Source organism: Ruditapes philippinarum, unplaced genomic scaffold (genome assembly GCF_026571515.1).
Source record: "Ruditapes philippinarum isolate M1 unplaced genomic scaffold, ASM2657151v2 ctg4737_1_1_1_1, whole genome shotgun sequence".
In the NCBI taxonomy this organism is placed as follows: domain Eukaryota; kingdom Metazoa; phylum Mollusca; class Bivalvia; order Venerida; family Veneridae; genus Ruditapes; species Ruditapes philippinarum.
The window spans coordinates 50,483-62,642 of record NW_026853887.1 but is presented as its reverse complement, the minus strand read 5'-3'; the positions used below and the strand labels follow the sequence as shown (position 1 = coordinate 62,642).

General features: G+C 33.0%; 1 protein-coding gene across 1 annotated transcript in view; it reads right to left on the bottom strand.

Annotated features, from left to right (window-relative positions):
* Positions 1 to 2,590: 2,590 nt before the first annotated feature.
* The window catches only part of LOC132738256 (uncharacterized), a 28,618-nt gene continuing 19,048 nt past the window's right edge, over positions 2,591 to 12,160 (bottom strand). The window contains exon 5 of the mRNA XM_060725724.1: positions 2,591 to 5,425. Coding sequence (XP_060581707.1) covers positions 2,991 to 5,425 — 2,435 coding nt within the window. The 3' untranslated portion in view covers positions 2,591 to 2,990. The remainder of the gene's footprint in view (positions 5,426 to 12,160) is intronic.

The following is a 12,160-nucleotide window of genomic DNA, read 5'->3' as shown; positions in this document are numbered from 1 at the left end:
TTTCATTGTGCTTAAATACACAAAAACTCTCGTGCAAATTTGTGAAAGTCAAAATAGCATCCATGAATAAATGAATTATTATCCTGAGATGACAAGTGACAAGTCACACCAGCAGAAAAAACGGGCAAACGTCCGGGGGCAACTGTCCGCATTGTCTGATACGAAATACTATCAAAATAGATATTCATACTTTAACATACTTTCCATTAGAGACCTTCACTTTATTATTGACAAATTGCACATTTAGCTTTTTTGATTATTATTTTAAAGGGAAAAACAAAGTTAAATGCAAAATATATATTGTTTTCAAGCAGAATGTTGATAAAAGCTTACCTGTAAATGCGTTGTGTTAAAAATAATATTTGTGCGTTACATCAAATGCTTCGGTTCAGCCATTGCTCAAGCCAATATAGTTTTACGGTGTGTAATTTGGATATTGGCCTCGTACATCGATCTTTCTGTTTAGGAAAAGCCTGGTCACGACTTTCATGAAACACCTCGAGCCCTACGCGCTCTCGGTGTCACATGAAATTCGTGACCAGGTATTTCCTTAACAGAAAGACCTCGTACTATGTTAATATCCTATACATACAGAATGTTTAAGGTGCGTGGTCACTGAAAGCGTTGAATGGCAAGACTTCAACCGAATTGATAGTATAAAAGTATATTTTAACAAAAGAAAGTCAATAACGCTACATGCATTACGGTTAAAAAATGTGTACGCGTCTGTGTTTACATATCGCCCGTTAGCAATTCGAAAACCTGTCGCTTTATACAGGTCTAACACTTTTAATCCACGGCTATTACATATGTTATCACATGAGGTTCTGGGAAGGTTCTCATCAGGTATATAACTAATATCATCGGTGAAATTTACCGTCGAGTCACACATTATATAATCGGACTAGCTCCTACTCCTACTACAATTCCAACCCCCCGTCAGAAGAGCGCGTTCTAACTTGTCAAACTGATACAAATCTTGAATAAGTAATCGTAACAAATTTACATTTATAACCCGAGAGGTAGGAGACTCGTCTGACCATAAATATAGGCGGCATAAATATGTATCTGTATCAAAATTGAAAAAAAGCATTTACCTTTAATCATATAATCGTATCAAAATGGGTTTTTACGACAGCTACGCCTTCATTACAAATATTTTTTACATATATAGTAATGCCACCACTATTTCACCTAGTTTTCTTATGTTTAAATTTACGAAAAAAAATGTATGTAGTATAATTATCAATATCAATAATAGAGTCACTATCTGTCCATGATTCACTTAAAATGATTATATCATCTCAAGAGAAACAAAATCAGAGTCTGTTAATTTACTGTCTGTTAGGCCATTACAGTTCCACACAGGAACACTTATTTCACTCTCCGACAGTTCCTAGTCGCATTTGAAAGTTTTACCTTCAATGTATAAGGTATCATATACCAATCAAGCTTTTTTTTGTTTGCATTAATTGCGTCATGGAGTCTAGGCACTAACTTCCGGCGACGAGCTGCTATTTCTGGCGGAAATTGCTCATACAGATAGTAGTCTGATCCTCTCAATAATTGCTTTTGTCGACAAACCAGCTCTCTGTCAGAAAAAAAACGCAAATTTTACCAGGATATTTCGCCTCCGACGGTTCTTGTCGGCACTGAGAGCTCCCATACGATGTATGCGTTCTAATTTGATAGAATCAACTATTGATTAAGCAATCTTCAGTTTCTTTACCAAAAATTCTCGAAATTTCACTTCCAAATTTTCTTCCGTCTCCTCCTTGAAACCACTAAGCACAAGGTTATTTCTCATACTTTGGGATTCTAAATAAGTTAGTTTATCTTTCAGGCTTGAATTTTCTTTTCCAGCTCCTCTACCTTGGACTGATATTCGGCGGATATAAATTCTACTCTTTCACAACGTTCCGCTATACTTGTTAATGTATTATCTAATGTTTTATGTTGATCGTGCACTTGTACTCTAAGTAACTTTAGATCTTTTTCGAATGATATAACATTCTTCTCTAAGGAATCTAGTTTGATTAAACGACTTTCAACACCGTCCAGTTTAACCTTTAGATATTTCAGACAATTCATAATGTCACTATTTGACGGTGGATTTGATTGTGAGACACTTTCTGCCGGAAACAAACATTTTTTCTATGGGCTTCATTCCGTGGGTAGTTTTTGATTAGCATGTGAGCAATTTTCCATGTTGACTGAATTAATATCTTCCAAAACGTTATTACAAGAATCAAACAGTATATTATTAGTTTCATTCAAAACTTCGCTCACCGATTTATTATGTTTGTCTAAATATGCCTCCCCTGACGGGCCTCCGACCCTGTACGCAATACTAAGATTCACAAACTTTTCTTTGTTACTGTTTCTTTGTTTACGCTTTTTATGTTTTTTTCCCGATTTTGCATTTCATTATATGTTTAAATAAAGATCCAAAAAGAAATCCACAAAAATTCATTTTATTCAAAAATTTACCCAACTACATTATACGTCTTACACTACTACTGTTAGCGACAATAGGGTGCGAAATGCAGAAATAAACTCCACTTGAATAAATAGCTTTTGTATCTAATTAAAAGAAATTATTATAATATGATTCAATTAGAATAATCTTTTTTCAATCTTAGGTCTGTAAAATGAAATTATGTATGAAAATAAACAATTCAATATAAAATCACTTACTTGTAAAATATTTCAAAATCCTAGTACCAAGTTAAGTTCTGGTAAAAAAACTTCCTAGAATTATATCTCCTCTCAAAATGCTATTTATTTATTTATATTTTGTATAAACAACTGTCACTTAATTAAACTTTAAACAGAAATTAGTGTTTGTAAATTAAATGACCATACTATACAGTACCTGTATAACGTAGAAAAATCGCCATTTTGTTTTGTAAGTGGCCATATTTGAATTGATTTCATGTAAAAGTGTTAAAGTAATTTCTTCAGTTTATTTTGTTACATTTTTTCTTTGTTTATTCTTTACTTGGTTTTATTGTTTTGAACTCAAACCGCCGCCAGTCGTTGTAGTCATGGTTGTCTGGTATCACATGGAAAGTTTGTGAACTCCGAATATGTTCTCTAACACGTTTATATTCTGTTTCCGGTTTAATGGCGTACATCACTACTTTAACTGACTGCGGCAGATTTTCAAGCACGGTAATAAAGTTCTGTAAACTTTCTGCAGATATTTCTATATCCGACAACACCATATCTTCAATATTCAACATGTCACGTGACAGTAAAAATGAACTTTCATCTAGATTGATGTACCACAACCTAACATAAACTAATGATGGTGTTGATATATTTAGTTGTAGCCTGTCAGGTAACCGCCGCATGTCTAACTTTGATAGAGTTGAATGCTGAGACAAGTCCAAGTTCAATCTTTTACAATCATGGTCGCCATGTTCTTTACAGTATAACTGCTTCAATGTTAACTCTTTTATTGATTTTTGACCGGAGATAAAATTGAAAATTATTTCCAGTATTTTGTGAGAAAACAAGAAGCCTTCAATATATAAATAGTGTAAGTTTTGCACTCGCGCCAAATTTTTACTCAGATTTTCGTCATCATCTGTCAATTTACCAAACAACAAAGTTACGTTCTGTAAACTGGGAAACAATATCCGCTTTATCTCAGTCACCTTCCACCTGTCTCCACGATAGTAAAGTTTCTGTATATGATTTAGATCTGTGAGAGAGAATAAATCTATAATTTCACATAAACTGCTGGAAGTACGTCTGGTGTCTATATAAAGTGATTTTATGTTGGTTTTATTTTGTTTTAACAAACGTTGTAACTCCTCTTTGTGCTCGGTGTTCTTGTCAATGAAAAAATCTTGTAAACATAATTGAATATTTTCGCTTTCAGGCATTTCTTGTAAACAAAACATGAACATTTTCTGTATGTCTAACAATGGAGTATCGTACATGGAGTACTCGTTATCTGTCGTAGTTCTATAGACGCGTGTTTCCTCGTCTTCATTTATCACATACATGAAATAATTTGATATTTCACACATCCGGGCAGCATTTATTTTACTTATGAATTCATAAATTTGTGACATGTCTAAAATGTCTTGAATATTTCTACATTTTTCTACAACAATTTTCCGAGCCTCATTTTCAGAACTTATAAATATTGCAGCAAAGAATTCCTGAACTGTTTTGTGGGGAAATGATACTTTACTTAACTTTTTTGTTAATGTTTTAGATGTACTTTCTGACAACATTCCTGAGTGAAGGGTAAATTTCATCTCGTCTGTTGAGAGATATTTTTTAGCAACTGATCCATTAAATACTAGCGTGTTTTCTCTTGTTTCATTGAATAACATATAATAAGCTAATTTCCCTAAACACATAAGGAGTGGGTAGTATTTTGTACAGTTTTCATATTCAGCAAGGCATTCTGGAATGTCACTTTCAGAATGGTCAAACAATTTCCGAAGATCTCCATGCTTCTGAATCGTTCTTGATAAGAGCAGTTCTACTATATTTATATAGATTCCACATCTTGAATTTCCTATTTGAACACCGTCACACCATAAACAAATTGTATATATCAAAAGTAGAGGCACAGCAGTAAGTTCATCATTTTGTCTGCTTTTGACTCCTGAAATGAACGCTGTGACATCACGTTGTAATGCATCCTTATTGGGGTGAGATTTCAGTCTTTGTAAAATCCTTTCCGTAAGTGTGACTGCCGAGTCGTAACTTAATTTTGTAAGTTCTACCTTTTCTCCTATTTGACACGAATTAAGATTCAAAACTCCTAATTTCCATGATCGCGTGGTGGTCAGTATTGTACAATTTTCTCGGTCATTCCTATGGGGGATTGATCGGGGTGATCTGTAACATTCCTCCTTTTCGGGGTGGGTCCATTCATCTAGTCCTCCAAGTATAACGAGGCATTTCTCTTTGTTCAAAATTTTAAGAAGGAAAACCTTTGAAGGTTTTTCTTCTAGACCCAAATTTGAAACAATCTTTTCAAATATGAGATCATCTATAGAACATAAATCGTTTGAATCTCGCAATAAGATCAGAAATAAGAAATCAAATCCCTGCATACAGTCTGTATCATCCTTTTGAAAAGATTGAATCATGTCTTCATCTGGAAAATGAGCTTGACACCACGTGATCGCCAGATAGTTTGAAAATGCAGTTTTTCCGAGACCAGCATCGGCAATAACATGTATTTCTCGGTTAGCTTGGTTTCCCGTCTTAAACATCACCGATAACGATTTGACTGGTCTTTTTTCATCATTTCTCGTTTGTGCTGAGATTATTAAATTCAATTCAGGTCGTATGTAGAAAGAAGCCAAAGGTGTGTCATTTTCTTCGAAAAGGGGCGACAGGAAAACTTTACTGTGTCTCGTTTTGTAGAATGCAATCAAACCTTTTTTAAGCTCTGAAAAATGAAATGCAAACTGTTAATTACGCAGATTATAGATAGCTTTAAACTTCTTTGTATTTTTAAAATAATTTATGTTATAATTATTAATGTGAATAGAGTAATAATTTACAGTACTTCAATAATTGTTTTACAATGTTTAACGTATTAGAACAGATTGTATCCATTTGTTTGGATATGTGCCCGTCTAAGTATATTTAAAGGGGTTATCTTGACTTAATTTGGTCACTGAGAGCCATTCTTAGACAAGTTTCAAGGTCAAAAGTAAAAATATACATACTCATGTGGTTTTGATTTTAAAGCTGTAATAGATTATTACGCAATACCTGTTGTTCCTGCAGAATGACAGACAACTATCGTTCCTTAAAACAAACCATAAGCAATGTGCGACAGTAAAGCAAGTCCTCAAAGTTGGTTTATACAGTATTTATTTTAGTTCGATTTTATAACAAGCTTTAAGCTTATAGACATAAGTTTTGGAATCAACTGGTTGTGGGCAATGAGTTAAATTTTCTTGATCAAGGAGAACACCACTTGCCCCTGCATGATGCGGCTAGTGATTATTAGATTATTAGTCCGAATCCATACCGCCTTTTAAAATTACTATCATCGTTTTGGTCTAATAGTTATTTTACAGATCAACACAATATATAACGACAAAAATGTTCAATGGAAAATAATCTTAACATGTGAATAACGAACATATACATTTTTTTTGTTCCAATACGTAACTATTTTCACTGCAAGTCACTGATCAATTAACAAAAGTAATTAAATTCTACAGATTCATCTACAATTATTTTACATGTTTATCAAATCAAAGGAAGAAAAGTGTAAATTTAATTATAAGTCTTATGTCCTAGACACAAACTGCCGTCCATTTAGTAGAACACTTGAACAAAAGTGTTGACCAGATCTACAGTTTAAGGACATTTTGACGGTATAAATTCAGCTTAATGCTCCAAACTAAATCTTTAAGATTTTTTTTCCATGATACACCCAATTGCTGACGCATTGAACCGGCGGAAACAGAGAAAATATTTCAAAAGAAACACATTAATGGTTTCTCAAACAATTAAAACATATCACTGTTATAGCTATACGATTATATATTGTGATATGACGTTAAATGCCACATAAGATGGAAAACAAAACTGTTAAAAAGCAGCTTGAAGCCAGAACAAGCTTATACTCCGGACAAGCATGAGTAAGATAGATAACACTGACGGACGGACAAATAAGTGGCTACTATATACTCTTCTTTCGGAAAGCATAAAAATCCTGGGTTATTTACCGGTTTTTCCCCGCACATCCCCACTCTAGGAGGCCTGAGTCACAATCCACTAATTCTTATGTCCGACCTTTTCAGGCAGACAATAATTAGTCAATAAACAACGCGTCTGCAATTATTTTTGTGCATGGAAAATGTATAATGATTATTCTTTTGAGTTAAGTTTATTATTAACAAGAGGAAAAGCAAGTCCATCTCTTACGGCAAGGTCAGCTCAACTTTAACTTGCCCCTCTAGTAATGTACTTTCATAACACTGATTTTTTTGCTTGTTTTTTTTTTCACAATTAACAATAGGGCCACTAAGATGGCCATATTATCACTCATCTAACCCATTATTTCAATATTCACAATATAAATTTGAAATATTTTGCCCTAATATTTTGAAAGGCTTTGTTAAAATTATCTATGTAGCAAGTGTGTACCTATTTCTGAGTTATGAGACTTTTTAGAATAAATGCAAAATAAATGACCACTAGCGCAAGGTAATTTTGATGGGACAATTTTTTTATAACTTTTGTGAATGAATACACAAAATGTCACATGCAAAATATGCAAGTTGTAGATGTTTGAAGTTTACAGTTTGGGACAACAATTTTTTGAATTTAATTCGCATCCTGGTCCAAATGTCAAGTCTGTAAATAAAAAAACAAAAAAACAAAAAGACAAGAAAGTAGGTGAAATGGTTTCAAAAATATCCATAACAGCTCAACTGATACCAAAATTCAATTTTGCACATGAGACTTCAGGTTCAACAGTATGTCCAGATATACCAGAAATAGATTTTTTCTATACCATTGATCTAAGCCACAGTGTAATAGTGGCTAGTGAAGTCTTATTTTAGCATGTTTAATGACGACAATGTGCAGATATGTTTACTGTTCAGATTCAAAGCAAATGACCTCAAATCATTTCTTAAGCAAAAAGGTCATGACATAAAGACTTTCTCTCAGCTTGGAAGAATTGCATAACATGTACACATTTCCCTTTCATTATAAAAGTTATACTATGCTCATCCTTGAGTAAAATATTTTTATCATAGAAATGTATTGAAATATATGAAATTCCTACGTCCTATGTCTAATTTGGATAAAAAGAATGAATAAACTATTAATGGGAATCTGCATTCCCTATTATAGGCCAAGAAAAGTTGGTAATTTCTAAAAAGAAAACAAAACAGGTATTTATTTATGAAACCATAAATTCATACTATGACGACTTACAGTGTGAAGAGTTTAACACATAACATATCTACACTGTGTAAAGTCAAAACACGTTTATTCTATATTGAAAAAGAGACAGTGTATCCATTGTCAATATTTTCTTATATTAAATTTGAGCTTAGAATACCTTTAAAATATAATTTGATGAAATGCCATGGCCCGAGGCATTTAAGCTTTAGCGGTCCCTAAAATGGCCAATCAAATTAATATGAACAAACTTGATAAAAGACTACATAATAATGCTACAGACAAAGTTTGGTGATCATCTATCAATAATTTCAGTAGGAGATGATTTTCAAAGAATGTTCTATTTTTTAGCTTAAGCGGCCCTTAAAAGGGCCCAATCAAATTTATATGAGCAAACTTGATAACTGACTACCTAAGAATGCTACAGAATTAGCTCTTTAGAAGGAGACATTTAAAGGTATTTCTCTTTTTAGCTCTGTTGACCCCTTTAAAAAGCCAATTGAAATGAAATGAGCAAATTTAAGTGTGACTGTCACAAGGATGCTACAGACCAAATTAAAGGAAAATCTGCATTTTAGTGTCAGAGAAGAAGACGATTGTTGACGCATGACGACGGACGCTGGACGACGGAGTATCCCCCTTTGCTACTAAGAGCTCACCCTCAACTTACGGTTCTGGTGAGCTAAAAAAAAAGAAGACAAACCAGCAAAGAAATCCAGCAAAATTATAAGACAAGATCAAATCCGCATTTTAAAGCTATCGTCTGGAGTTTCTTTATGAATTGGATGAACTGCAACAAACACAATTTGATTGCTATTTCATAAAAAGTTCGAGGCTATAGATGGTTACTTCATTTCATCATTGAGAGCACTGACATCAACTTCCGGTCGAAAATGAAATTGACTAAGGCAACCTCCGTACTGACTGTAGATTCTAAAAGTGACTTGTATTTTACTAATTAAGTCGTTAAATTAGAATCAATGAGACGTGATGATTTAAATGTTTGTCATGAAAAGTCTGACTAAAAAAGCAGTAAATGTCTGATTTTAGTTAATGTGTGGTCACCATTAGATTTTTGTCTGTAGCAAAAGCGTAGGATTTGTACATGCATTTATTTCATATTTCGATGAGGATGCTCGAAAAGCAGACGTCAAATAATGTTCAAATAACCTTCAGGCAGACTTTAAATTTCTAGAAATGTTTATATCAACATATTTTCCTATTTACAGACACAATTTATCTATGTTCACTAACTTCGTTTCCATGAGCCCCTAGTTGAATTCAGAAAAAAATCAAAACCGTCGGCAATTAACTTGGTAGTACAAATAGAATTGTTTCAATAAAACTGACTTTTCACCTCGGCCACCTCTCCCAATAGCCACCCCATCACAGGAGCCAGTTTTAATTCCCCGATAGTTTTTACTTTATAATTTAACCGTCACCAATGGTCTCCGCTCAACTCCGGCCAACAACCACTTATTTTTCCGCACAAAGAAAATTTTTGTAGGGAAATTGCACAGTAAATCAAAATGATCGAATATTATTTCAGTTCAGTTTAGGAGAACATTAATTAACAATAAATTTGATTTTTAAAATGAACATGTTTAGTTTCATTTTGGAAGGAAATGCGACTCGTCTTCTAATTTTATCTACATGTATTTATTTTTTTGACTTAAAGTATACTAAGTGTGTTGTTGAGTACTTGAGTAAACTATTCAAATCACGTAATTGATTGAAATTTATGAAATTGTCACTGAATATGTCTGATTTGAAAACAAAGAATGAAGTAACTATGTATGGGAAGCTGCGTTCTCTATTAGAGGGAAAAAATGAAAGATAATTAGACGGTTTTACGTCATTCTATTATTATCGTAATTGAGCTGCAGTCTGTAGAGTTTAAAACGTTACACATATTTTCTAAGATGTTTATTCTACATTTCAAAAGAAGACTGTATAGTAATATTATCAAATTATCATTTTTGTTATTTTTCAAATATCATATTTCAGCATAATATATCTCTAAAGAAATAATCATCGATTTACTTTATATTTGCATTGAAGAAATGTGTGCATCATATGTAACTAAATCTCAATTTAACATGGTAATATATGCACAAAATAATATTGTACTGCAGACAGTTATTGAACGTGATATAAAAATGTGCTCTTTGATGTATTCCATTAAAATGATTATTTCTATTCAAAACGTGATAATGCACGTTAAGTATGAGATGCAATGATTATAGAACTAAAGCATTTAATATTTATCTTTGTTAAAGGGTCACTTCGTTTTGGCATAATCTCATTTTGATCATTTTCTAATTATCACAGCAAATGGCGGTCGGTACCTTTGGAACAGGAAAACTGTACCTGTTTCCTTCGAAGGCACATTATGCCTCAAAAATTAATTTTCTTCTGTTGTAACAATGGATTTAGAACATTTGTGTGCTTAACACCTGCTGAAAATAGCACTGAATACACTGATTGTAAATTAATTCGTGATAAAGATAGCAAAGTTGTATTTTCATAGTTATAACTTTCATACTAAACACAAGATAATTTTTAATTAAGTACTTGCTAAAATGCAAAAATCGGTTCACGTTTATGGCTAATGGGTATCTTTTTGGAAATTTTGAAGGGCACTAAATTCTAAATTGGCCTTGAAGCCTTTTGCTGAAATGTAGGACAGATAAATTACGTTTGGTAATAAAAGCGTTATCACAAAACTCTCCAGTACTTAGATTAATTTCATAGTGGAACTATCGGATAAATAAAATAAAATGTGCTCTAACCTATAGTGAGGTTCGTCAGTTTTCTTCATATTTTTGTTCTTATCAACAAAAAAAGAAGCCATAAGAAATTTATTATTCCCCCGCCATAAAATGGCTCGAGAGTATAGTGTAACAACATTCCGTCATCCCGTCCTTCCGTCATCATCAGTTTCCGTTCATTAGCTTAGTAATGATTCACACATTCAACTCAAATTTGACATATGGATATATCATAGGATAATCCTGTTCAAGATAAAATTTGGTCATGGTCAAATGATTTTTGACAGAGTTATGCCCGTAGATGACATTTTCAGTCTCCGTTCATTATCTCCTCAACGATAGTTCACATTCAACTTAAACTTGACATATGGGTACGTCAAAGAAATGCGCAGGTCAATTTCAAATTTGATCATGGTTTGATAATTTTGCACAGTTGTGCCCCTTTCACTTTGAGAAAGATAAGAAATTTTCAGTTTCCGTTCATTATCTCCCAAACAGTTGTACACATTCAACTCAAATTTTATATAAGAATACGTCAAAGGAATGCACAGGTAAAGTTCAAATTTGGTCATGGTTTGATGATTTTTACAGATTTATGCCCCTTTATAATAAGAAATTTTCAGTTTCCGTTCATTATCTCCCCAACAGTTGTATACATTCAATTTATATTTAAGAGATGATTATGTCATAGAAATGCGCAGGTCAAGTTTGAATTTGGTCATGGTACAATGATTTTTGGCAGAATTATGCCCCTTTACTTTTGAAATAGGGAAATCTTCAGTTTCCGTTCATTATCTTCCCAACAATTGTTAATATTCAACTCAAATTTAATATATGGCTATGCCATAGGAATATGCTAGTCAGGTTCGAATTTGGTCATGGTTTGATGATTTCTGGCAGAGTTATCCTTCTTGAACTTTGAAAAAAGAAAGAGATTTGTAGTTTCAGTTCATTATCTCTTCAACAGTTTTACACTTTCAACTCAAATTTGACATCTAGATACATCTTAGGAATAATCAGGCCATGTTTGAATTTGGTCATGTTATCTCTCTTGAAATTGGATAAAAAAAATCAGTTTCCGCACTCTTACTTTTGTGGAAATATATGTAGACATTATCTTGGCTACAAATATGCAATATTCAATTTGCAAAAGGTTAACACTGTATAGTTTTATGGCCTTGAAGTTTGAATAATAATGGTTTGTTTCAACATTGAATAGTTGAAGGGCTTTGAACTTAGAATGAAAAAAATAGTTTGTGCAGACTTTAGAAATAAATATTTTTAGCTGCATGCGAGGGTATCCGTGGCGTGACGACACATTTCTAGTTTGTCACATCTTTACTTCATCTTAAAACATATTCAGTGGTGTGAACGGGGCCTCGTGCAATGCACACGAGCAAATCACGTGTAAAATTACCGAACGTCTATCAAAATCATCGATAATTTGTAAAGGAAAAAAGTAAACAAGAGCGATCAGTGGT